This window comes from Euprymna scolopes, chromosome 36 (genome assembly GCF_053919585.1).
Source record: "Euprymna scolopes isolate OS-2025 chromosome 36, ASM5391958v1, whole genome shotgun sequence".
Lineage (NCBI taxonomy): Eukaryota > Metazoa > Mollusca > Cephalopoda > Sepiida > Sepiolidae > Euprymna > Euprymna scolopes.
The window spans coordinates 85,154,220-85,180,008 of record NC_136517.1 but is presented as its reverse complement, the minus strand read 5'-3'; the positions used below and the strand labels follow the sequence as shown (position 1 = coordinate 85,180,008).

Here is a 25,789-nt window from a genome sequence, read left to right as displayed (position 1 = left end):
AGCCATCGTTAGTAGTGTAAATTTGGTAAATTGGATTACTTTAGATGACTCATCAAGAAGACAACCATCTTGTAGTCAGTTGGAAAGCAGGAAAACGGAACAGAGTTCCACAGGCGTGCAGTACTAAGAAAGAAGCTTTGTTCATAGAATCTATGTTTATGTTTAGGCACAGATAAAGAGTCTGAGAAATTATTGATAGTAGTTTCAGCTAGATTAGTGTTTTTCATGAAAACTAGGCCAGGGGGGACCATAGATTGGAGCTCAGACGAGCACGTGCCATGAAAATAACGATAAAGCAAAGATAAGCTTGCAATATCTCTTCTGTGGAAAGAGGTTGCAGGGAAGAGAAAAGGGCATCACTCACTCGGCTACAAAGTCTATTTTGAACTCTGTCAAGGCAGAATAAGCTGCTTCTACCAGCTTATTCTGCCCAGATGTGGCAACAGTACTTCATCCTTGGACGCACTTGTAGAGAATTGCATCAGCAGTGAGATATCTACTGGAACGGTAGAATGATCCCATCATTTTCCCCAGCAGTCCTGGCAACGGACATGATCCATCAACCTGAATTGTGTAGCAGGCTATGTGACATTTCCCCTTAAGGTTGCACATTATTGTTTAAACAAGTGGGGGATCACTTTTCTCTATTAATTTAACGTAAAATGAGTACCCACTTTAGGACCAACTTGGCTATAAAGTTGGTGTTTCTTTTACGTTAAATTAAAATAGAAAAGTGATCCCCCACTTTCTAAGACTATAATTTATTCATATCATTGAAATTACTAGTTTCCTGGGATTTTAACTGTTGCTTTCATTTTCAGCACCCTTGAAAACCTATAATAGTTGTAATTTTAAAGGATTTTTTGTGGGTGGAAAAAAGTCATTTGTTTTCCTAGTTTTGCATATGAATTACAAAATATCTAATATTCCCCCAAAACCTCTGGCCTTGATGGAGGGGAGACTAAAACTTGCTATGGTTTCAAATGATGTGAAATAACAGCAAGGGGAAAACTTGATTCCAAATATTTCTCATATGCTATATTTCTCCTATTTGGTTTTGGTTTTTATACATAAAGTAAATTTCACATTGTATAAGGATTATTTGATATTGGGGATATTCATAATTGTACCCTATTACCAAAAAAAAGGGAAGATATAACATATGATAAATATTTGGAATCAAGTCTCCCCTTGCTGTTATTTCAGATCATTTGAAACCATGGCAGCAAATTTTAGTCTCCCTCCATTAAGGCAAAAGGTTTTGGGGAAATATATACACAAAATACTTTATTGTTCTTACATATTTCAAGTCAAATAAACCATCTTATTTGTATATATTGTAACTTGACTTCAACGTCCTGCCTTTTAATGTTCTTCTTCAAATTTACTCGGTAAACTTGGTCTCTATTGTTGATTGTTTTTTGGAACACACAAAATGCACATCTCCACAAATGTTAGGAAACTAGTATTCAATAAGGATTTAAAAAAAAAAAATTGGCAACCACGATTTGCAAAAGACGTGTTACTAAAAATGAAATCCACGAAGGATACAGTTGTATGTTGGAGAGAGAAGCAGGATCCGCATCAAATGAGGCTTGGTAAAGATCCATCAATTTCTGACTCAAATTGCTGTAAGCATTCTGGCATTTATTTAACTAAACAAAGAAAAAAATGTATAAAATTAAAAATATAACAAAACATTTTTTTTGTTGTCAAAACAAATACAAAGAAACAATTTTTGTCACGTTTCTGAATTTTTTAGATGAGGATTGGTTATTCGTATTATTTAGATTCATCGGACTACTGTTCTCATCATGAGTGCGATTTTTACAACATTTTGGTTGATGTAACCTCCAACCTTCTTCAGGTGTATCTTGTCGAACTCAAGAATATTTCTGTTGAACTCTGAAATTTGGACAGAATTTTGAAAGGAACCCTTTATTTTTTTCATTCACGGGGGTAGCATGCTCTTGTTTCAGCAGCCATGATGGGATAGAGGTCCTAAGTAATTCACAATTGTGTTTTTTGGTCGCCCACACTTAGAATTGAACCTTAACCTTCAGGAGAATATCACTTTCACAATTGATTTTTCCAAATAGTCTAACGACTGCACCACGGGTCCTTAGGATCTCTATTTACTCAGAGCTGACGGAACAAAAGAATGCTACCCCTATGAAGTAAATTTGGTCCAAATTCCAGAGTTCGACATGATACACCTGAAGAAGGTTGGAGGTTACGTCAACCGGAACGTTGTGAAAATGACACTCAAGCTGAGAAAAGCAATCCGATGAATCCAAATAATACAAAAAAATTTTGTGATTAAATTAAATTTATTGGCAAAAAAGTTAATGTGCAACAATTTATGTAAAAAAAAAAAATCACCATATGATGAGTTTAATATGAGCACAAACACGTTTGAAAATTTGATGCTTGTTCAAAATTAAAAACATAAAACTAAAGAAAAATTTGTATGATGTACATACCTATGACGGAACGAAAATAACTTCCAAAAATCACATGAATTGATTAAGTACCACAATTGTGGATTTTTGAGATGAAAAATTATTATTTTGGGTTAATCGGATTATTGTCCTCATCTTGAATTTGATTAATTCACTTGCTCAAGTCGTTTTATTTTTAAAAAGAAAATAATTTTTAAATGATTAATGGGAATTTGTAGGCATTACATCAAATCTAGTAAGTATGAAGTATTGTTGAGTTTTCCTCCCTTTATTTCTTGCCATTTTTTTCTCAAAATGGCGGCAAGATAATCACTACGACATGCAGACAATTCTATTATGTATATGTCTATAAAAGTGAGAATGTGTGTATGTGATAGGACAACCTTCAACCTATATACTCAATAAATTTTTGGTCGACAGACTTGGAATTTGGTATTTAGACATGTGGCAAACATTTTAATCAGTTTTCATATGGAAAAAAGGGCTGCAAACCGGTCAAAATTGAAAACTTGGCACGTGGGGCATCATCAGATTTTTATCTGTCAACTGTTTCACAACTGCATATGTGCAAATCTTGTGTTAAGAATAAGTAGGTTTGAAAACACTTTAGAGATTGAGGCAAGCTGGCCTAATGGTTATTGTACTTGACTCACTATGTTTGGGTTTTTGTTTTGATCTCAACTCGATTATTTTTTTTTTTACTTACAAGAAGTGAACTGGTAATTGTCTGTATTTTTGAGATGAGGTGTTTTCATTTATTGAGATTGTCGGACTGACTTCCTCATCTTGGTTGTTATAGTCACAACGTTTCTCAATAAATAAAAGACGTGAACTGTTTATAAAAAATAAAATACTCGCATGCACATGTCTCAGTTTCTTCCCATTTTTTTTTTTTTTTACTATATTGGGTACAATATAATAATCAATAGAGAATTGGCTCTAATAATAGTAAATGTAAAATCTGCATAAATTAAATATATTTATGCATATTTTACGACTAGTTTTGCTAATTTAAAAATAAATCTATTTCAACAATTTAAGTGATTTTTGGAATATGATTTTTTCATTTCATCAAAGGCATGTACATCATACAGATATTTTTTAAATTTTGTATTTTAATATTGGGGGAATTCGGACAAGAACAAAATGTAATAAATATACTCGCATCAGTTTTTTTTAAATGCTTTTTTTTTCTTTTTTTGTTGCTTATTTTCAAATTTAAATTAAAAAAAAACAAGGGATTTGCTCATTCTATTATATGAATTTTAATTTGGTAATAATCATACGGATACAGGGTACAACGATAAAATTGTCACCATAAAAAAACAACACTACAACTTTTATTGAAAAAAAAAAAAAAAATCAATTCAAGTAACTTGATTATGTAGTAGAGCTGACATCTATTCAATGTAGCCACCTTCAGCCTTAATTACTGCCTTGATACGGGTCCGAAACTGGGAGCATGCCTTTTCCACAAACGTCGTCGAGAGCTCGGCAAATACTTGGCAGATGGCAGCGATCAGACTGGCTATGGTGTTGTAAGAGGTTATGTTGGTGATGTTTTCGACGTATGACCAAAATGAAGTAGTCCAACAGGTTCAGTTCGGGGGAGAAGGTAAGGCCAGTGAGAGAAGAGTACAAAGTCATAGCACTTCTTCTGAAGCCAAGTCTGGGTATCTTTGAACTTGTTGGCCGGAACAAAGTCCTGCTGCTACACCCAGGGTCTGCCAGCAACTACCTGATTGCACCAGAGGATCACCACACTCTTCAGCACATCCTCGTGCACATTGGTATTGACGTTCAAGCCAACTTCGAAGATGTGAGATGGCATGATGTGGCCCTCATTTGAAACCAGACCATAATCGTAGCCAGAAACTTTGTTTTCATCACCCTGGGTACGTCCCTGTTATTTGTGGCAATCCAGCAATGCATTTTGAAGGTGCTGGCAATGGTCCTGTTGTCATTTGGTTTGGTAGAGAACATGAGTTGTACAGCGATGCATCTCCAACCTCACTCGTTGAACACTGTGTCACTTTCAGACATGATAGGAGGCTCCTATCGCTCGAGATTTGTAAACAACTGGGCAACTAGTAGATGGTCTGCAACAAAAAAGAAGCCGGTCTTCATTAAATGGAAATGGAATCAGGTCGTCTTTTCTAGAGCAACAATTTTATCGTTCGACCCTGTATGATATAATTTATTTTCCTTTTAAAATCATCTACCAAAATTAATCACGGTTTCTTCTCTTGTTTTTTTCAGTTTAGATCAGTTAGTTCTCAGAGATCACATGACCCTGTCCCTGGAACTAATACTTGATTTCTTTAATCATCGCATACATACCCAAGTGTTCATTTCAGTTCCTCCCCTGCTTCTCAAACTGAGTTCGTAACAATGGAACTACTATTTTTCTTTTCTCCCAATTAACCACTTAACATGATATAGATTTTCTTTTCTTGGTTTGCCAGATTCCAAGACAAGAATTCCACAGGTGAGCAGTTCTGGGAAAGAAACTTTGTTCATGAAATCTACATTTAGATTTAGGCACAGATAGGGGGGGGGATTGTATATAGTAGTTGTAGCTAGTTGAGTGTTTTTGTGAAAGTTTGGTAAGGGAGGATCATAGATTAGAGTTCCGTCAAGTACTTGTCCTGAAAATTACAGAGCAGAGACATGCTCGCAACGTCTCTTCTGTGGGAAAGAGGTTGCAAGGAAGAGAAAAAAGGTTTCGTAGACAGTTTTGAAGACTATGAAGGTGGGATAGGGTGCACCAAGAAGCTCCTACCCAGATGTGACAACAGCACTCCATTTTGGGCATACTTGGCTTTTATACAGATAGAAGAGTGTATCGGCAGTGAGATACCTGCTGGAGTGTTAGAGTGATCCAACCATTTTTCCAGCAACCTTTGCAACAGTTTTGATGTATGCTATAGTCATGGAAACAGGGGGCAGATATGGAATTCCAAGGACAGGTGGTTTGAGAAAAGAAACGATAAAGTAAGAAGTTGCCCAGCATTTGGGAACCCTTACAGTGAGGGAGTGTAATTTTGACGCTTATTAGCGGGAGAGGGTGGGTATTAATATTGAGGCGACACAAGGGATGGGGGAGGTCATACTGTACATAAGAAACATTCGTTGACTGCAGATAGTGATCGATTGTTTGGTCAATGTTGAAAACATTTGAAATTTACCTGAGAAATGACTGGACCACATCGGCTGATGTCACGAGAGTTGTTGAGGGCCATAGCTGATGCTATTGCTGGAGGTGGACACGTCTGAAATGTGCCGCATGTCTGACAAAGTTGACGATGCTGCTGCACTAGTTGACAACGCAAACTGCTGTATTCGTTCTGGAACTGCAGGCGGAAACTTGGAGTTGTTGCTGCCTGAAAAAGAATTTGAACAAGTTTCGTATGATCAGAGATCGAGTTTAATAGTCCAATCAAAAAGCAATTTGTTTGCAAGAAATGTAAGACAAATAAGACTGATGAGAATACAGATATGGAGAAAGTATATTTGGATGGTGATGTTATTAAGATTGCTAGAAAAATGGTTGGATCACTCTAGTGCTCCAGCAGATATCTCACTGCCGATGCAATCCTCTATCTGCATAAGAGTCAGGGATGCCCTAAAATGGAATACCGCTTCCACATCTGGGCAGGAGCTGCTCGGTGCTTCCTATCCAACCGTGTTAGAGTTCAAAATTGGCTTTGAAACCTAGTAAGTGATGCCCTTTTCTCTTCCCTGCAACCTCTTTCCCACAAAAGAGACATTGTGAGCCTGTTTAATAGTTGATCATCACCCAGCATAGGTACTGCATCTTTGAGTGCTCCTCCTCCTCTCCATCATTGTAATTTTTTACTTCATTCTATAAGAAAGATGGTTTCCCTTTTCTCTCAATATGTGGTCAGTCAACATTCTTCTAACCTTACTTTCAGTGGAGGACATGTTTCACGTTTATATAGTTTTCCACATTTACATGGAATCTCATACATACAGTTCTTAGTCATGATTCCAGAGTTTGACCGAAACATTGTGAAAATAGCACTCAAAATGAGAACAGTAGTCCAGAGAAAAAAAAAACAAGAAAAAAAACAAGAAAAAAAAAAACAAGGAAAAAAAAAAACAAAAAATACTCCTTGATCAATTTACATGGTTTTTGGAATGTAACATTTTCTTTTCACAATGGACACGCACATCATACAGATTTAGCATTTTGGCATACTTCAAGACATTTCATTGTTCCATTACTTCCCTTGTTTTCTAGAGAGTGATAGACGATTTAGTATCCCTAACGAAACATTTTCCAAAAGATATTTTAACTGAAGAAATTTATCCCATTCTTAGAGGAGTTATTAGTAATTGCATTATTAATATAAGTAGTTCAGCATAGGAATTATACTTTTCAGTAAAAAAAAAATGTTTATTTACTTTTAAGAAGGTTTCACACAGAAAAGTTAGAAACAGTTACAAGAAATAAATATTACACATTTTTTAAATAAAAATAAGAATTGCTTTACATTGTTCAACTTATTTTCATATAAAATGTTAATAAAAAATATTATTACATATGTATTATAATGCAAAATATCTGTTGGCAGATGTTTCGTCGGGGACTCCCAATCATCTATCACTGTCTAGAAAACAGGGGAGGTAATGCAACAATGAAATGTCTCCAAGGATATGCGGAGTTTTATTTATTTTTGTTTTTTTAATATAGTTGGGGGAGGGGAGGGATCTGATAAGCACCATTTGTTTCAACAAAGAAGCCGTACCCCATTTTCCTAAATTAAGAAATTACTATGGTTGCGCTTGAATAGTTAAAAGCCCACCCCTTCCTCTTTCATATGCCACAAGAAGACATAGAAATACAGGGTGATCCACAAAATTGGGAATTTTTAAAATTGCGTATTGCCAGACATGAGCAAGTGGCAACACTGCGGCATAGCGACCTTAATCAAGTAAATATTTTGCCAATTTAGAAACCATGGTTACAACAGGATGAAGCCACATCACACACTACACGGCGATCGTTGCAGGCTCTACGATAATTGGTCGTTAATTGTATGATCTCAAGATTCGGTCATGTTGTCTGGTCCCCTAAATTGTCAAATTTATCCGTTTGAAATGTGCTTTTTCTTGTGGGGCTATCTCAAGAATAAAGTTTAGACAACTCAACTAAGACCTCTGGATGAGTTAAAACAGAGAATCCACGATGCTGCAGCAGTCGATGAGCAATCATTACAGCAGATTTCTAAGAACCATTTGTACAGGACATATTTTTTTTATAAAAATTTCATTATTACTTCTTAAATGGCATGTTTTAAGGTTTCAATAGCTATAATAAATTTCTTCCATCACTCTTGGTTTTATTATTAGATTGTTAAAAAGTTTGGGGATGGGGTCACCCTGTATAAGTATGTATGTATGCGGCAGCAGAAAACCATAAAAAATACATTGTTGCTTGGTCACCAGAATTTGTGAATTTTTCTTGTGGGGCTATCGCCAGAATAAAACTTATACAACTCAACTAAAAACTCTGGATGAATTAGAACAGAGAATCCATAATGTTGCAGCAGTCGGGATCTTTCTATCGATCTGGTAAATATATCACTGCTGATGCTATTCTCTATCTATATAAGAGCCAGGTACGTCCAAGGATGGAATACTGTTGCCACATCTGGGCAGGAGCTGCTAGAAAGGACTTGTCCTGCCTTGATAGAGTTCAAAATAGACTTTGTAGCCTCGTAGGAGATGTCCTTTTCTCCTCCTTGCAACCTCTATCTCACAGAAGAGATGTTGCGAGTTTGTCTCTGATGTATCGTTATTTTCATGGAAAGTGTTCGACTGAGCTTCAATCTATGGTCCCCCCTCGCCAAACTTTCACAAGAAACACCCGTCTAGCTGTAAACACTATCAATAATTCCCCCCACTCTTTATCTGTGCCTAAACCTAAACGTAGATTCCATGAACAAAGCTTCTTTCTTAGAACTGCACGCCTGTGGAATTGTCTTCCGTTTTCCTGCTTTCCGGCTGACTACAATATGGTTGTGTTCAAGTCTAATGTAAATAAGTTCTTGATGAGCCGTTCCATATAAGTTATCAAATTTACCAAATTTTCATTACTAATGATTACTATATTGTCCAATTTCTACTGTACACTCTTTAACCCTTATCCTTGAGTGGCCTCTTAGCCTTGATAATGTGGTGATGCCTATGTAAAAAAAAAAAAAAAAAAAAAGTCGATGAGCAATCTTAACTGGTTTCTTAAATAGCATGTTTTAAGCTTTCAATAAATAAAATATTTTTCTTTCATCACTTCTGGTTTTATTGGTTTGTTAAAAAGTTGCCGTTTTTTTTTAGAGGTCACCCTATAAAAGAACAATTAAAGAGACCATTACACACTTTTAGTTGGGAAATTCCTCGTTGATAGTGTGTGAGTGCTTCTCCGACTTTTTCCGTGGTACTTTTTCTTGTGGAATAGTCCTGGTCGCCCAACAGTTGACTCTCACCCACACACAAATCATGCAGGCCTGACAACCAGAAATGGAAATGCTCCGAGGCAACCTATAATGAAGAAGGAAAGACAAGTAAATAAAAGATTGCAAACATTTTTCATAAAACGAAAAAAATAAAAAGCTTTTCACAAATGTCACAAATATTACAGGGTGCAGACAATATTTTGCAATTTTCAACTGTTAGTTTTTTTTTGTTGTTAATTTCTTTGTTGTTATTGTTAGTCTCATCTCCATGAAATTTTATTTTTTGTTGTTAGTCTTGTCTACATAAAAACATTTTTACTGACTGGATATTTCTTTGACGAAATTAGAGGGAATTTATATCCAAATCATATAATTCTTTATTTTACTTAATCTTAGATACATGCTTCAGGCAGAGAAAGAGAGTGCTATTGGTTTTTTTTTTGTTTGTTTTTTTAAGCCACATTCCAACTTTTGTGTTTACTTTGCTTGCAAATGAATTCTATATCCTGATTCTTAGACATGTGGTCCCTGAATTTAGCTTCCAGTAGTTGGTGGTTTCTGGTGGTGGAATTATGAGTGGCTAGCCATTTCCTGCGACTTGACCCAGGATCGGCAAAACTAAACCGTGATAGTTGAAGATGCAGTTCATAGTAAGGATGAAGCCAGCTTAATCCAACCGGTATGATGGCCGCTACAAGTACAGGTGCATGTACAGACTTTTCAATTTTCTTTTCCCTTTGCTGGACATTTATCATCTGCAATGTTTGCCATTCAGATATACCACTACGACATGCAGTCCAGTGCCGCTGTACAACTCATGCTCTCTACTGATCCAAGTTATGACAACAGGACCATTGCCAGCACCATCAAAATGCATCACTGGATTGCCACAAATAAAATCGCTCCCAGAGTGATGAAAACAAAGTTTCTGGCCAGGGTTATGGTCTTTGGTATGGTTTCAAGTGAGCGCCACATCATGCCACCTCACATTTTCAAAGTTTGCTTGAAAGTCAACACCAAAGTGTACCTGGATGTGCTGAAGAGTGTGGTGATCCTTTGGTGCAATCAGGTGGCTGCTAGTAGAACCTGGGTATGGCAGCAGGACTCTGCGTCGGCCCACAAGTCCAAAGAGCACCAGGCTTGGCTTCAAAAGGAGTGCTACGACTCTTCTCTCACGCCCCAGCCCCCTCCTCCCTCAATCTGAATCCGCTGGACTACTTCATTTGGTCATATGTTGAGAACACCACCAACATGATCTCCCACAACACCAAAGTCAGTTTTATCGCCGCCATCTGCCGAGTATTCGCTGAGTTTATGGTAAAGGCATGCTCCTAGTTCCGACCCTGTATTGAGGCTGTAATTGAGGCTGAAGGAGGCTACATTGAACAAAGATCAGCTCTACTACATAAGTTACTTGAATTGATATTTTCAATAAAAATAGTAGTTTTTCATTTAAGAGTTGGTGATCCCCTCGTGCAATCAGGTGGCTGCTGGTGGACCCTGGGTGTGGCAGCAGGATTCAGAGCCAGCCCACAAGTCCAAAGAGACCCAGGCTTGGCTTTAGAAGTAGTGCTACAACTTTGAACCCTTCTCTCACTAGCCCTGCTCCTCCCCCAACCTGAATCCACTGGACTATTTTGTTTGGTCATACGTCGAGAACATCACTATAATGACTAAAGACAGCCTGATCGCCACCATCTGCCAAGTACTTGCCAAGCTCCTGCTGGCGCTTGTGGAAAAGGCATGTTCCCAATTCCAGACCCGTATCAAGGCGGTGATTGAAGGTGATGGCGGTTACATTGAATAGATGTCAGCTCTACATAATCAAGTTATCTGAATTGATTTTTTAAATAAAAGTTTTAAAATAAAACTGTAGTGTTGTTTTCTTTAGGGGCGACATTTTTATCGTTCCACCTCGTATTATAAATTGCAATTTTATTGTATTACCTTTCTCACTTTGGTTTTAAAAAAGATTGAATTATCTCCCTTGCTTTATGAATATTTGCACGCTTATCAAAAGTGTTTTGAATAAAATGATTAGACTGATTTTTAACTACATAAATAAAACAATAGTTGTATACTTATGTGTGAAAATATTTAACCGATAAACTCTTAAACTATTGGTCACATAACACTGAAATTAACAGAAAATAGTAATCAGACATCATAGGATAGTTTATGAGTAAAATCTTTGCATAAATTGATATATATATATATATGTTTATTGTTATATAAACATGCTCACATCCCGCTGCTACAAATAGCCACTTGTTTCAATCAAACAACAGATATCATCAGGCAGCGACTTGACTATTCAAAAGTTCAATGAATAAACTTAATAAGCTTATTCATTGAACTTAATAAGCTTATTCATTGAACTTAATAAGCTTATTCATTGAACTTTTGAATAGTCAAGTCGCTGCCTGATGATATCTGTTGTTTGATTGAAACAAGTGGCTATTTGTAGCAGCGGGATGTGAGCATGTTTATATAACAATAAACAAGTATTATCAGCTCTTTTTATTGAGCACTATCTAACAACCTCGTTGAATTCATTAGTCCATTACTTTTGAATATAAAAAAACCCGAGTATATATATATATATATATATATATATATATATATATCAGTTAATTCAGTTTATATATATATATAACTGAATTAACTTTTTTCGCTTTGCATCTTGTGACATTAAAAAAAGTCTTCCAGGTTCAGTTCATTAATGTCTATTTTAAAAATTTGACAAAATGACTGATTTACCTCCCCTGTTTTTAAAGTAATTTTCAATGATAGATAATACAATGAAATTGCAATCTATATATAAATAAAAGTGATTTTGTTTTGTCTGTGCGTGGTACAGTCTCTACCAAACTACTCTTAATTTTTGGTTTACAGACTTTGCACTTAATATATAGAGAATTTGGACCTGTGGAACAAATTCAATTTGGTTTTAAGCTGGTAAAAATAGCTGCTAAAAGGTCAAAATTGAAAAAAATTTTAACTTGGCAGGCATAGGTCGACTAAACATGTTATTTCTATGCATATGCAAATATACATTTAAACCTTTAACAATGTTATTTTTAAAGTTTTTATACGCAAATGGTAACAAATAATACTCGGTAGCTGGATAGCTAAATGTTTTGATTTCAATTCTAGATGATGGCACACAAGTCATATTTTTAAAAACCTTTGAAATAACTACTATATATTGGGTACAATATAATAATCAATTTGTTATATAGTCATAAATATGAAATCTGTATGAATTAAAATATCATATCTAAGTGTATTTTATGCCCAGGCAACTCCAGATGGCCCGCTTGTTTATCACAAAATTAATTTTTACTTTAAAAGTGTTTTTACTTCAAATTCCATTTTCATTTGTGACTAATATCATAGAAGCACTAAATATTTTTGTATCAAGAATACAACATGTATATAACGCCATTTTCTACTTACCTTGTTCGTTATTGATGAGAGTATAGCGACCGCGATGTGATACTGCCGATACCGCATGGCCTGCCTCACTACCCGATACGCTTCCCAGGCTCCAGTCTGTATTGCAGCAGTGATAACAGTTTCCTGGATTGAAGATGGCAGGATTTTCCCACAGGCCATTTGGAAAACCAAAGTGCAGATGCGAGCCTAAAAAGAAAGTGGTCTTTTCTCAATGGTAAGACATAAATATAAGAAACTAGCTGTAACCAGCCATGCGTCGCTGTGGCTCACATACGCACAAACAAACACCATTGTAATAACGTTTTAACATGATTCTAAAAAAATAGCTTGGTAACATAATTGCATAAGCACAACATTTAGTAATAACATCTAAGAGGTATTTATTGAAAAATAAATTTTTTTAGTCTATCGTACTTATGCACGCACACTTGAATGCCTACTGGAGAGAACTTGAATGCCTACTAGACACTATCCTCAAGTGTCTAAGGTCCCTTTGTGCAGGGGTTTGTCAGAACAACCTGGCATGAGGATACTTTTTCCCTACAAGTAAACCCTGACTAAATATTCAAAATCACATTTTGTATTCGCTGCCCAAATAAGATCTTCTTTCTAACCCACATGAGCTTTTAAGAGGAATGGTGCACCTTCTCCAAGTGATGTTACCTCAAGTAATAACACAAAGCTGATTACTCCACCAGACTAGATAAATTCTTGTCTAGTAAGACCAAGAGATCAAAACAAAAGATATACTGCAACGTATTAAAATGGTTAATTGGGGAGAGGGAAATTATGTTCTCAATTTCTTTACTAACTCAGTGTTTGAGAGATAAAGAACTTTAATGGAACATTCGAATATCTATATATCTCATATGGAATTCAAGTGTTAGACCTAACGTAGTGAGCCCCTTGATTTCTGAGAAATTTGACTGAGGAAAAATAAAGCAAACAAACAAAACACAACTGTAAGAACTTGTAAATACCATTTCATAAAACAAAACTTTAAGAACTTGTAAATACCATTCTAAAAAACAGCACAGTAACCTAAGTGCATAAGAACAATGTTTATTATTGATATGAACGATTTATTGAATGAAAAATGAAAAGAATTTTAGGCTTTAAAACATGTCTGTTAGTGACGTCATGTTTTAATGTTAGTGTTCATTTATTTAGTAGAATGGAATGTGAGAATTTTCAGCACTTGGCCAATCAGAATGGACAGATTTTGGAAAGAGAGCTGTTATCTATGAATCAGAAAAGGGAAAGCTTATGTTATGTCTATGCCTTTATGATCCAGTTACAACGGATGCAGGGCTCTATAGGCAAATTTATCTTTAGTTGACCTTTGACAACTAAATATTTTTGTTTACTAGCCAAATAGAAAAGTTACTAGCCAAACCCACATGATTTTTAGAATATGACATCTTCGTTCTGTGACGAGTATGTACATCATAAAGATTTTTCTGTGTTTTTTTAATAAAGTGTAATTCTAAATATACAACAAATTTTATGTTGATACTTGAAGGTATAAACATTGTATCCTTTAGATGTTTTTTTTCAACAGCCTTTGTTAAAAAAATGAGTATATTGTTCTATTAAACTATTGTTTAAATAATTTAACTTTGTTCGTTTATTAAAAAAAAAAAGTTTAAAAAGATATTTTTCACTCATAGTGAGCTTTGGAAGATTGTCAGTGAAAGAAATCCAATCGCCGAAAGTGTTTCATTATTTCTAGTCGCCACTTTGAAAAATTACTGGCAAATGCGACTGTTTCACTCGCAATGTAGAGCCCTGAGATGTAACCACATTATCTGTATGAAGTGCAGATTTCCTCCCAGTGTTGACTGGTGATGGTAGGAGGACTAAATATCTAGAGGGAAAAATAGGAACTCCTTCCTCTAAAGATGTTGCGATTATGATGGTATTGCTCCTAGGATGCAATGTAGCATTTTATTATAACAACTAAATGTGTCTAAAATGGCGTTCTAAAGTTACATAAGATAGTGGCTAATAGCCCAGACATACGGAATTTGTATGTGGCATCTGTTGTGGCAAACCTACAATACTTTGGTACAGAGAGAAATTTCTGCACTCATTTTATTATATAAGAAAAAGATAAATTGGATGAAAACGATTCTGTTTAGTTCAACAATAAAGGGGCCCCTGTCAATCATGACACTCAGATTTGGCTGCAAGGCCTGGTACTTTCGTCACAAAACAATGTGGATTCCTTTGGCAGTGAAAAGAGACTCTTCAATTGTCGAAAAAAAAAAAACTTGTTTTTATCAAGCCATCATTTGCGTCCTTATCTCATTGTGACTTAATATTTAAGGTTTCCTATCTTCTTCCTTTTTTCTCCTCTCCGAAATAAAGAGTTGTAAATCAATTTCCTTTCTCTTCCACCTTCTAAACACGAAATCAAATTTTCTCATGTAACAAAGAATATCAGGTTTACTTGTGAAACCTATGTTTCATTACTCCGTTAGAAACATCTCAGTTGACCTTTGTGACCTGTTTTTACCAGCTGGTTTATCAGCCAGTGCTGTGAATTAGAGCTTTGCCTGTTTTTATAATAATTTGTGAGAATCTGCCAGCAAGGTCAGTCGATGTCACCTGGGATCCATATTATTGCCATACATATTATTGCAATCATGAGAGGAAAACTCGTTTTGATGTTCATGATTAAAAGTGGGGAAGAAAAAACAAAGACACATCTGGGTCTTCGATAGCTGAATGTTTGCTTAAAAACCTGGGATGCGCAACAAACTTTAGCACTGACTCATTCACTATTCCGAGTCATGCGCGTTTGACCTATCACCTGAAGATCTTGGAGAATATTCATGTTTGCTTTAAAAAAACTTCTCTCTGCAAGCAGAGGGAATGGCTCTTAGATCTGAACGTGATCAGTCTCTAGATGATATCAAACGTATTGGTATTTTAGACATAAAGTGTAAACCGTTTTTTTCTTTTTTTTTTAATACACTATATATTGCTATTTTTCAAACGTATCGTCTCCCATTTTTATTTTAAACGTATCGTCTCCCATTTTTATTTTAAACGTATCGTCTCCCATTTTTATTTCAAACGTATCGTCTCCCATTTTTATTTCAAACGTATCGTCTCCCATTTTTATTTCAAACGTATCGTCTCCCATTTTTATTTCAAACGTATCGTCTCCCATTTTTATTTCAAACGTATCGTCTCCCATTTTTATTTCAAACGTATCGTCTCCCATTTTTATTTCAAACGTATCGTCTCCCATTTTTATTTCAAACGTATCGTCTCCCATTTTTATTTCAAACGTATCGTCTCCCATTTCTATTTCAAACGTATCGTCTCCCATTTCTATTTCAAACGTATCGTCTCCCATTTTTATTTCAAACGTATCGTCTCCCATTTTTATTTCAAACGTATCGTCTCCCTTTTCTATTTCAAACGTATCGTCTCCAATTTCTATTTCAAACGTATCGTCTCCCATTTCTATTTCAAACGTATCGTCTCCCATTTTTATTTCAAACGTATCGTCTCCCATTTTTATTTCAAACGTATCGTCTCCCATTTCTATTTCAAACGTATCGTCTCCCATTTCTATTTCAAACGTATCGTCTCCCATTTCTATTTCAAACGTATCGTCTCCCATTTCTATTTCAAACGTATCGTCTCCCATTTTTATTTCAAACGTATCGTCTCCCATTTTTATTTCAAACGTATCGTCTCCCTTTTCTATTTCAAACTTATCGTCTCCCATTTCTATTTCAAACGTATCGTCTCCCATTTCTATTTCAAACGTATCGTCTCCCATTTCTATTTCAAACGTATCGTCTCCCATTTCTATTTCAAACGTATCGTCTCCCATTTCTATTTCAAACGTATCGTCTCCCATTTTTATTTCAAACGTATCGTCTCCCATTTTTATTTCAAACGTATCGTCTCCCATTTCTATTTCAAACGTATCGTCTCCCATTTTTATTTCAAATGTATCGTCTCCCATTTTTATTTCAAACGTATCGTCTCCCATTTTTATTTCAAACGTATCGTCTCCCATTTTTATTTCAAACGTATCGTCTCCCATTTTTATTTCAAACGTATCGTCTCCCATTTTTATTTCAAATGTATCGTCTCCCATTTTTATTTCAAACGTATCGTCTCCCATTTCTATTTCAAACGTATCGTCTCCCATTTCACTCGATTCTATTAAAAAAAAAGAAAAGAAAAAGGAAATCCCTCGATTTAGCTGATAAAAAGTGATGGTGAAACCGGTCAGCTGGCTTCCTTCTTTAATTATTTTTTTTTCCATTTCCAACTTTTAATCATGAAGATCAAAACGGGTTTTTCTGTCATGATTGCAATAATGAAATTTTGTACCCCACATAAAATTATGATATATATATATATGAGTGAATTATAAAAATATATCTACGATAATTTAGCTTCCATGTTTCAATAATTCCCTGAGGGAATGAAATGCGGAAACCTCTGTGTAGCTTAATTGCCATAAATATATTTTCATAATTTACTACCTAGCACTACCCACATATGGAGCACTGTTAAAGTAAATATTAAAAATCGATACATAAAATATTATATCTACTTATAATATTACATATGAATACATAAAATAATAATAATCTATATATTAATACTGTAGTACGTATGTATGTGTGTCACAGTTTCCAGATTATAAATTATTTGATCAGAAAAAACGAGGATAAGTGATAACATACAACAAACATTAAATTAAAACATACATGTTGATAATTTAATGTTTGTAGTATGTTATCACCTTCTATCCTCCTTTTTAATAAATAGGATCTCCCGATCACTGAAGACACAATATAAAAAAAAAAAAAAAAAATGATATCGCTTTGACGCCATACATGAAACTAAAATATGCCTTCTGGGTCTTTTGGCTAGGATCTAAGGGTAGTATTTACCTGTCTAAAGATGCTATGATTATATTGTGGCGTTTGCGTTGATGCCAGGCGTCCATACAATGAAAATATATCACAGACTTCTACGAAGATATTGGGAGATAAACCGTAATAACCAGATATATTCTGACACTACATTAACCAGATTACTTAGATGAATAATTTTACAGTTTTAACAAAAGGGTTACAATAATATCATAAAACAAACTTAGCCTTCGGGTCAAGATCAAAGTGTAGTATCTGTTCTTCAGATGCTGCACTTCTATTTCTTGTACTCTTTCGGTGGAGGAGGAGTCCTTCACAACTGAGACAATTTTTTATTTTTGTATCTTTTCTCCACGTTAAAAAACGACCCTGGTGTCTAACTCTGTCCTGTGGGGAGGCATTGTAAATAGGTACAATAATATCATGGTGTCTCCACTCATACTGAATGTTCATTGAATGCCCAGCAGAAATACGTTACATATGAAAGATGCCGCCCTGAATTTTACATAGATCCTTCTAGTAATAATGAACCAGTTAAAACGCAGATTAAAAAAAGCAAAAACATATTTAAGAAGTATGTCGTAGTTTGCTTGAAGCATTGTTTATTGGATTCAGCAAAAAGAGAGAGAGATCTATAAAACAGGAAGTGACATATCTGCCTTCTGAGAGATCTATAAAACAGGAAGTGACATATCTGCCTTTGCCCTCTGGTGGTCAGGCCTGTGTCACCAGAATTAAAGGGCGATAATCAAGTTTAGCTTAAGAGTACCGTTTTGTGTCCGTTAGCTGGGAATTTCAATTCCCACATATATATACATAATATATTTAAATTCTAATTTTTAACCCTTATTAGAGTCTTCAAGAAAATACAATTTCTTTTCCAGTTTTTTTAAGCATGGCATGTTATCACTTAACCGTAGTCTTCTGTTACTATTAAGGGTAAAGGTTTTTCTATGCTGAAACTTAGAATTTAAATGAATAAATGTTTGTTTCTAAAAAAAAAAAATAAAAACTGCATTTCGCCTGGTCTCTAAACTTCTAATATTTAAATTTCAATGTATTCAAACAGTGGAAATATTTTCACTTATAAACATTTATAAGTTGTAGTTTCTGAACAAGTTGGAAGCAATTTGAGAGTCTAATCTTCCTACAAAGATGAAACGTGACTACTCTGAATTTGCTTCAGCTTTCATATATGAAAGTAGCACGTGGACCTTAACCAAACGACTTGCAAAGAAACGTGGTAGTATGTACAGAAGAATGCTAAAAGCTGCTCTCAACATTCTTGGAAGCAGCATCTTACAAAGGAACAACTGTACGGACACCTTCCGCAGACCTTAATCCTAATAAGAGAAAGGGCCAGATCTGCTGGTCAAGGCTAGAGGGCTAAAGATGTGATTATCAGCAAATTTCTTTTGTAGATGCCAAAACAGGGATGTGACTCAGAAGGGAGAACACACAGAACGTACGTGAAGCAGCTAGCAGAGGACAGACAATAAATAGCTGTGAAAACCTACTTGGTATGATAGACAATAAAGCGAGATGACTTGAGAGAATCAAGAAGATCTGTAATGCTGGCATGATTGAATCATGATAATGAGGAATTTGTTCACAAACACTTTCTAGTGTTTAGGAGATATATCTGCAAAACAATACATGTTCTAAAACAGGGTATGGTATAAAGGTCTACTCCACAAGGTATAACTGAAAATGCCTTCCCAATCATTAAATCATTTCTCTCAGATAGGTTCATAAGAGTAGTGGTTGATGTGCAGAAATCAGAAGCTCACAGTATTAATGCTGCCATCTATGGCAACACATCAAAGGCTGTAAATGACCCAAGTTTTGTGCAATGGGGAAGGAGGTGGCTGGTTAATTTTAATGCATCTAAAACCAAGCTCCTATCTTTACATCACTAATGTTCTGACCTCCATCTGGCATCAATTGAAATCAATGACTCATCTTGGGGAAAGCTTCTAGGTCTAACCTTTACAATTGATCTGAAATGCCAACATCACTGGGAAAATAGTGGGATCATTCTATCGCTTCAGTAGATATTTCACTGCCGATGCAATTCTTTACCTGTATAAAAGCCAAGTATGTCCAAGGATGGAGTACTGTTGCCACATTTGGGCAGGATAAGCTGCTAGAAGCAGCTTATCCTGCCTTGACAGAATTCAAAATAGACTTCGTAGCCTAGTGGGGGATGCCCTTTTTTCTCTTTCCTGCAACCTCCTTCCCACAGAAGAGACGTTGCAAACCTGTCTCTGCTTTATCGTTATTTTCATGGCAAGTGCTCGTCTGAGCTCCAATCTATGGTGCCCCCTTGCCAAACTTTCACAAAAAACACTCATCTAGCTAAAACCACTATTAATAATTTCCCACTCTTTTTCTGTGCCTAAACCTAAACGTAGATTCTATGAACAAAGCTTCTTTCAAAGAACAGCATACCTGTGGAATTGTCTTCAGTTTCCCTGCTTTCCAACTGATTACCACATGGCTGTCTTTAAGTCCAACACAAACAAGTTCTTGATTGTCAGAAAATAACGCTGATAAAACGGGATTCCCGATTGGTTGATATAGCTTCCACCAGAAGACATGGATTGCACTTTTGGCAGAAATTTGACTTTAGAGTTTGTTGACGAAGGGATTTTGAAGCGCTGACAACTCAAAAATGTGTCTCCATCTCATTGGGCGTAATTAAACTCTCTTAAAATCATCTAGTCAACTGTGGGATTGGTGACAAATTCAATTATGAACTCTCTCGAGTTGTTTTAAATTAATCACCTAAAATTGTTATTCCAGTCAATGAAAATCGTAAAACCGATAATTATTGAACTGTGTCTTTTTATTTGTGTTTTTTTTTCTGAACTGTCCACAAGATTCGACCTTGGATTCAACGAACATATCGACAAACGACATCACTACTCAGCCTGAATCGCCAGCTAAATTAGTCCACTTTGATGTCGCAAGACAAAACCAGAATGGCAGAAACATCCAGCACATTGTTTTATCTCAGGATATTTCTGGCAAAGAGTGCGATAGCTGTGTAAGTTAATTCTCACATAGTGAGCCGTTCCCTTCAAGTAATCCAATTTTCCAAATTTGCACTACTAATGATTACTACGATATTATCCCATTGACTACTATACACTTGTTCTCCTTATCCTCAGGTGGCCTCCAGGCCTTGATAAGTGATAACTCCTTTATAAAACAAAAAAACTAAACTACATAACGCAAAATACTTGAATAAGTGCGTTTCATGTGGATCAAATTGAAGAGGATGGGAAATATTGATACCATGGGATTTGTGCTTTCACGGACATCCATAAAAAGGGAATAGAAATTTTTATTATATTTGATGTTTTTATAACTTGAAAATCATTGAAATTAAAAAATAATAGAAATGTTAAGAGGTTCAGGGCTCTGAGCAAGAGTGAATAATTGATTCTTCGGACGAGTTTAGATGAAAGATTATCAAAATTTATTTCAACAAACATCCTTTACTAACACCTGCTCAGACCCAATCAAAGCCGAGTATAACATTGAGCCCCATCCAAAAAATTGAACATATGACATGCAAAAAGTAAAAGGAAAAATGTAACATCGGAGAAGCATACAAAGAGATAGGACGACTTCTTCAATACCAGACTTTCCTGCTGGTATACAAATAAAACAGTTACAAAATCATGTAGTGTTTTTTTTTTTTGTTTTCTGTTGCTTCTCTCCTTCTTGGGCAAAAAAAAAAAACTCCAATTTAATATGTTACAAACTTTGTCAACCAAGCTCCAACCCCTGTCCCATCACCGCAACATTGCACCCTTGTCCCTTTCTTACAAGTATTTTAAGGGAATGTGCTCTGATGAACTCTTAGCATTGGTGCTCTCTTGATGTGTATACTCCTGACCAACCTGACAAGCAGCAAAATCCCACCTCTTCACTTGAAGCCCTTAGATGCCAGACTTTAGTTTCTTCCCTCTGACTGCTAGACTTTGGAATTCCTTCCCCATTTCCTGCCCCCCTGAAATGCAGAAGTTTAAGTGTAATGTGAATAGATGTCTCATTCAATTCCTCAGTCCTCAATTAGACACGATCCCAAATAATGATCATGTGGCAATATACGTCTTATTGGGAAAGGTGGTTAAAAAAAAAAAAAAGAAAAAACTTGAACTATCCCATTCTTAACTGTGACACAGCTTCCACTTCCATTTTTCATACGCACTCGCATATTAAATGTCAAATATGATGATAGTTAAGGAGATGCTTGACCGTTTCTTAGGGACCAGATCGTGACTGCATCCTTGAAGATCAAAAAGAGCAGTTGGGAAGCTGACTGTATGAATGGTAGCCTTTGTCTGCTGAACAGCAAGTCAACCCTCGAGTTGTTTAACATGAAAGCATACCGTCTATTATACACAATTAATTTAACAAAAGTTGCATCCCTGTCCCTGTTTTACAAGTACTCTAATGGAATGTACTCTGATAAATTCGTAGCATTTGTACTCCTCGACACAAATAGATAACCCAACAAGCAACAAAATCCCACCTCTTCACTGTAGAGGTCCCTTTTATGCCGGGAAAAAAATTCTACTCTAATAGTTTATTCCCTTGAACTGAGAGACTTTGGAATTGCCTCCCTTTTTCCTGCTTCCCTAACTATACTAACATGCAAAAATTTAAATGTAATGCGAATAACATCTTGCTGCTCAACTCTCTACTTAGAGTGTTTCTGTTGGAATGGCCCCCATATAGTAGCTCCTTATACCTGAGTGACAATATACCTTGTTCGGAGTGAATATAAGAAAAAGAAAAATTTACCCTTGTTGCATTGCTGATAGAATCTATTTGATCAGATGCCGATTTGAGCGTGTCCAGAATCAGAGGGAGAATAGATTCCAGGTCAGTGCAGTTAGTGGCACCGATTGCAGTCAGGCTGTCACATACCAAAGTCTGGTGTATTGCTGCAAGAGAAGAACACAAAATATAAGTCAGCAGGTGATAATTAGGGCTATGACAAGAGAATATTCTTTTCATTGTTTTGACTCTCGAGTATATATCCGACACAATCAATTGAAAACCACATCACGCTAACTAAAAACATATAAGATATTAACCGATATACACTCGAGAGTCAAAATAATGAAAAGAATATTCTCTTGTAATAGCCCTACTCATTACCGACATTCTTATTAGTAGAACAAGCATCTCTATAAGTTATTGACATTTCGATCAAATGGTTTCTTCAGAGTCAAGTGATTATACTTTGGCTTTGAAGGGACCATTTGGTCGATATCTTAGCAAGTTGGTGCCCAAATAATACACACACACACACATATATATATATATATATATATATATATATATGTATGTATTATTGTTTTATTGTATCAGCAGGTGATAATACTTGAGATTTTTCTAAGGGGGAAAGAGAGAGAAAGGAGGTGAGGGGGAAAGAGAGAAAGGTGGGGAGAGAGAGAGAGAGGTTTCGGAATTTTTGAGATTAGGATTGATAAGTTCTCATGTTGGATGTTAACATCACCGTTATATAACCGTTGTGGACGGTCGTTCAAATGTTTTTCAGTCTATATAATTTCTAAATCTATTTTTGTCACTGGTCTGATATATACGCTATATACAAAGTGCCTAAGGTGACCATCAGCAACTCCTGTCCAGACTATGCAGTTTCACTGCTACACCATCGTCTTCCGAGATGAATGGTTGCCAACGATATATTTAGAGAGAGACAGAGATACAAGACAAATATACATTTATGCATATACTAGCCTGGGTGTCCAGCATTGCCCAGGTGTTTGGTTGGGAGGTGTGTGTTGAACAACACAAAAAAAAAAAAAAAATGGTAGTAAGCAGGCAGGTTCAAACCCGTACCACATGATTGGTTGGTTGTTTTTGTTTTACGGCATATCAACCCTTTTCAGGTTATTTAATGCCGAAGTCAGTGATTTTGAAGAAAAGTTTTTTAATAGAATATATTTGTTTTGTTTTTTCCAAGTCACTTTCTATTTAACCCATAGTTAGGACCCTAACAGGTACTACCACTCCGGGTCAGAGTGGACCTGGGAGCAATGGCAATTAAAGGGTTGCTCCACACTCCCCAAAACCCGCAAGCTGGGGCCTCACCATCGGATATAGTTTAAGGTCATATCCAGGACCACGTACCACAGGAGGAGGAAAAGAATGAAAAAAAGAGGATAGTGAATTCAATCAGTTGGTAATTAATTCAAGAATCATAGGAGTCATCACGCATGCGCAGAACTGAATGCTGCTTTTAAACCTAGCCGGGGGCCAGTTAAGCTTCCTGCTTTCTGTTTTATTTATTTGCTTCCCCACGAACATAGCCATTAGAAATTTGAAATGCAAATAGCGTCAAGTTTTTTAAAAATTTTATTATTAACTCCAGGACCATTATGTTTTTTTTTATATGATGAATGTATATTTTTGAGATGAGGATTTATAATTAGTTTTCGTATCATTTAGACTATTATTCTCATCTGGGTTTTTTTTTTTTTTTTACGTTTCAAAAATATACATTCATCATATCAAAAAACCGGAATGGACCTGGAGTTTATAACAAAATTTAAAAAAGACTTGGCGCTATTTGCGTTTTAAATTTCTAACGGCTGTGTTCGTTGGGAAAGCAAATATACCAAACATTTTTTCACTATTCACCAATAACATCCAGTGTGAATGCACCTGAAGATGGTCGGAGGTTACATCGGGCGAAATATTGTGAAAAAAAAAACCCAACTAAGATGAGAATAATAGTCCAAATAATACAAAAAATAATCTTCGTAATAGTCGTCTGTTTTCTAATCGTGGCCATTGTACTTTATTCTTCGACGTCAGCAGATCATGCGACTTTAATAGAACAGCCTTCTATTTATGTAGGCCACTCTCAAGTAGGTTACTATGCAGGTTTATCAATATAGAAAGAATAAATTTAAAAAAATAAAAAAAAGAAAGAAACAAAAGAAACTGTTAAAAATGGAAACAGTTCTCTTACCCGAATTTGACTGGAACAGACTCGCAATCGTATCAATAAAGTCAACGCTGAGAGCAGGAAAATTCTGGCACATCTTCACGGCACACATCAGGCTCAGCTGCCAAAGGAATAAATAGAAAAAGAAATAGGTTCTAATTCAGAATTCAACCAAATTAAAAAAAAAAAAAAAAATACATAAAATTCTTTAATCACAAAACAAAGATGCCATATTCCAAAAATCATGTAAATTGATAAAGTAGTTTCATTTTTAAGTAAGTAAATCAAATTTTGTGAACATTTGAAAAGTAATTATCTCGCTCACCATTATGAAAAAAAAATCTTATCAAGGGAGATAACTCAACAATGATTTATACCTACTACATTTTATAATGCTGATGAAGTCACATTACTTGTTTAAAACGATTTTCTTTATAAAATAAAATTACTTGATCAATTTACGTGATTTTTAAAATATGACATTTTAATTCTGTGACGGATACATATATCACAAAAATTTTCTGTAATTTTTTTTTTTTTTTAAATTTGGTTAAATTCTAAAAAAATATGAAAAAAAAAAAAAGATATAAAATAACATTTTTATAATTTTAGATTTTAAATTTGGACATTGGCTGAAATGGGTATGGTCAGTAATTTCAATCCATACATTTGTTCACTTTTATGGAGATCAGCTAGTTTGGTGTTTCAGTTAAATATCCCATCAACATTTTCATGATGATGATGGTATGTAAGATGTTGCACACGTCCCAGACTCCAAGGTGGGCAACAGCAGGCAATATTGATTAATTACAAGAAACCTTCTCAACCACCAATAGCAATGGCTAAAGATACATTACCTGAAAGTAGTTCTTTTAAACTCCTCGGACTGACGTTCACCGGGAACATGAGTTGGAACAAATACATTGAGAGCATTGCCAGAGCCGCTGCGAGAAAGGTGGGCTCTCTCTACCGTGCTAGAAAGCTATGTACGCCTGAAAGTATCCTGTACCTCTATAAGGCCACCATTAACCCATGTATGGAGTATTGTTGTCACATTTGGGCTGGTGCATCTGCTACTAGTCTTTCGCTCCTGGACAGGGTTCAAAAGAGAATTGCCAACCTGATAGGTCCTGAACTGTCATCTAAGCTTCAATCGCTGTCCCATCGACGAAATGTTGCATTCCTCTACCTGTTCTACAAGTATTTTAATGGTGAATACTACGACAAACTACAAGCACTTGTACCCCCGCCCTCGATGTAAATAGACAAACGGCAAAATTCCACCCCTACACAGTAGAAATCCGTAGATGTAAGAAATCCTTTTACTCTAATAGTTTGTTTTCTCCAGAACTGCTAGACTTTGGAAGTCTCTTCTGGGATTTTACTTTCCCAACTGTACTGACATGCAGCTGTTCAAATGTAATGTGAACAAACATCTTGCTGTTCATCTTCCTACATAGTATCCCTGCAACTTACGTC

At 35.6% G+C, this 25,789-nt stretch overlaps 1 protein-coding gene across 1 annotated transcript in view; it reads right to left on the bottom strand.

Moving 5' to 3' along the window:
• The window catches only part of LOC145260652 (integrator complex subunit 7-like), a 116,768-nt gene that overhangs the window by 21,665 nt on the left and 69,314 nt on the right, over positions 1–25,789 (bottom strand). Inside the window, exons 10-15 of the mRNA XM_080118988.1 lie at positions 24,335–24,431; positions 22,132–22,274; positions 12,401–12,586; positions 8,865–9,026; positions 5,651–5,845; positions 1,552–1,655 (exon numbers count right to left, since the gene is read on the bottom strand). Of these exons, the coding sequence (XP_079975114.1) occupies positions 1,552–1,655; positions 5,651–5,845; positions 8,865–9,026; positions 12,401–12,586; positions 22,132–22,274; positions 24,335–24,431 (887 nt within the window). The remainder of the gene's footprint in view (positions 1–1,551; positions 1,656–5,650; positions 5,846–8,864; positions 9,027–12,400; positions 12,587–22,131; positions 22,275–24,334; positions 24,432–25,789) is intronic.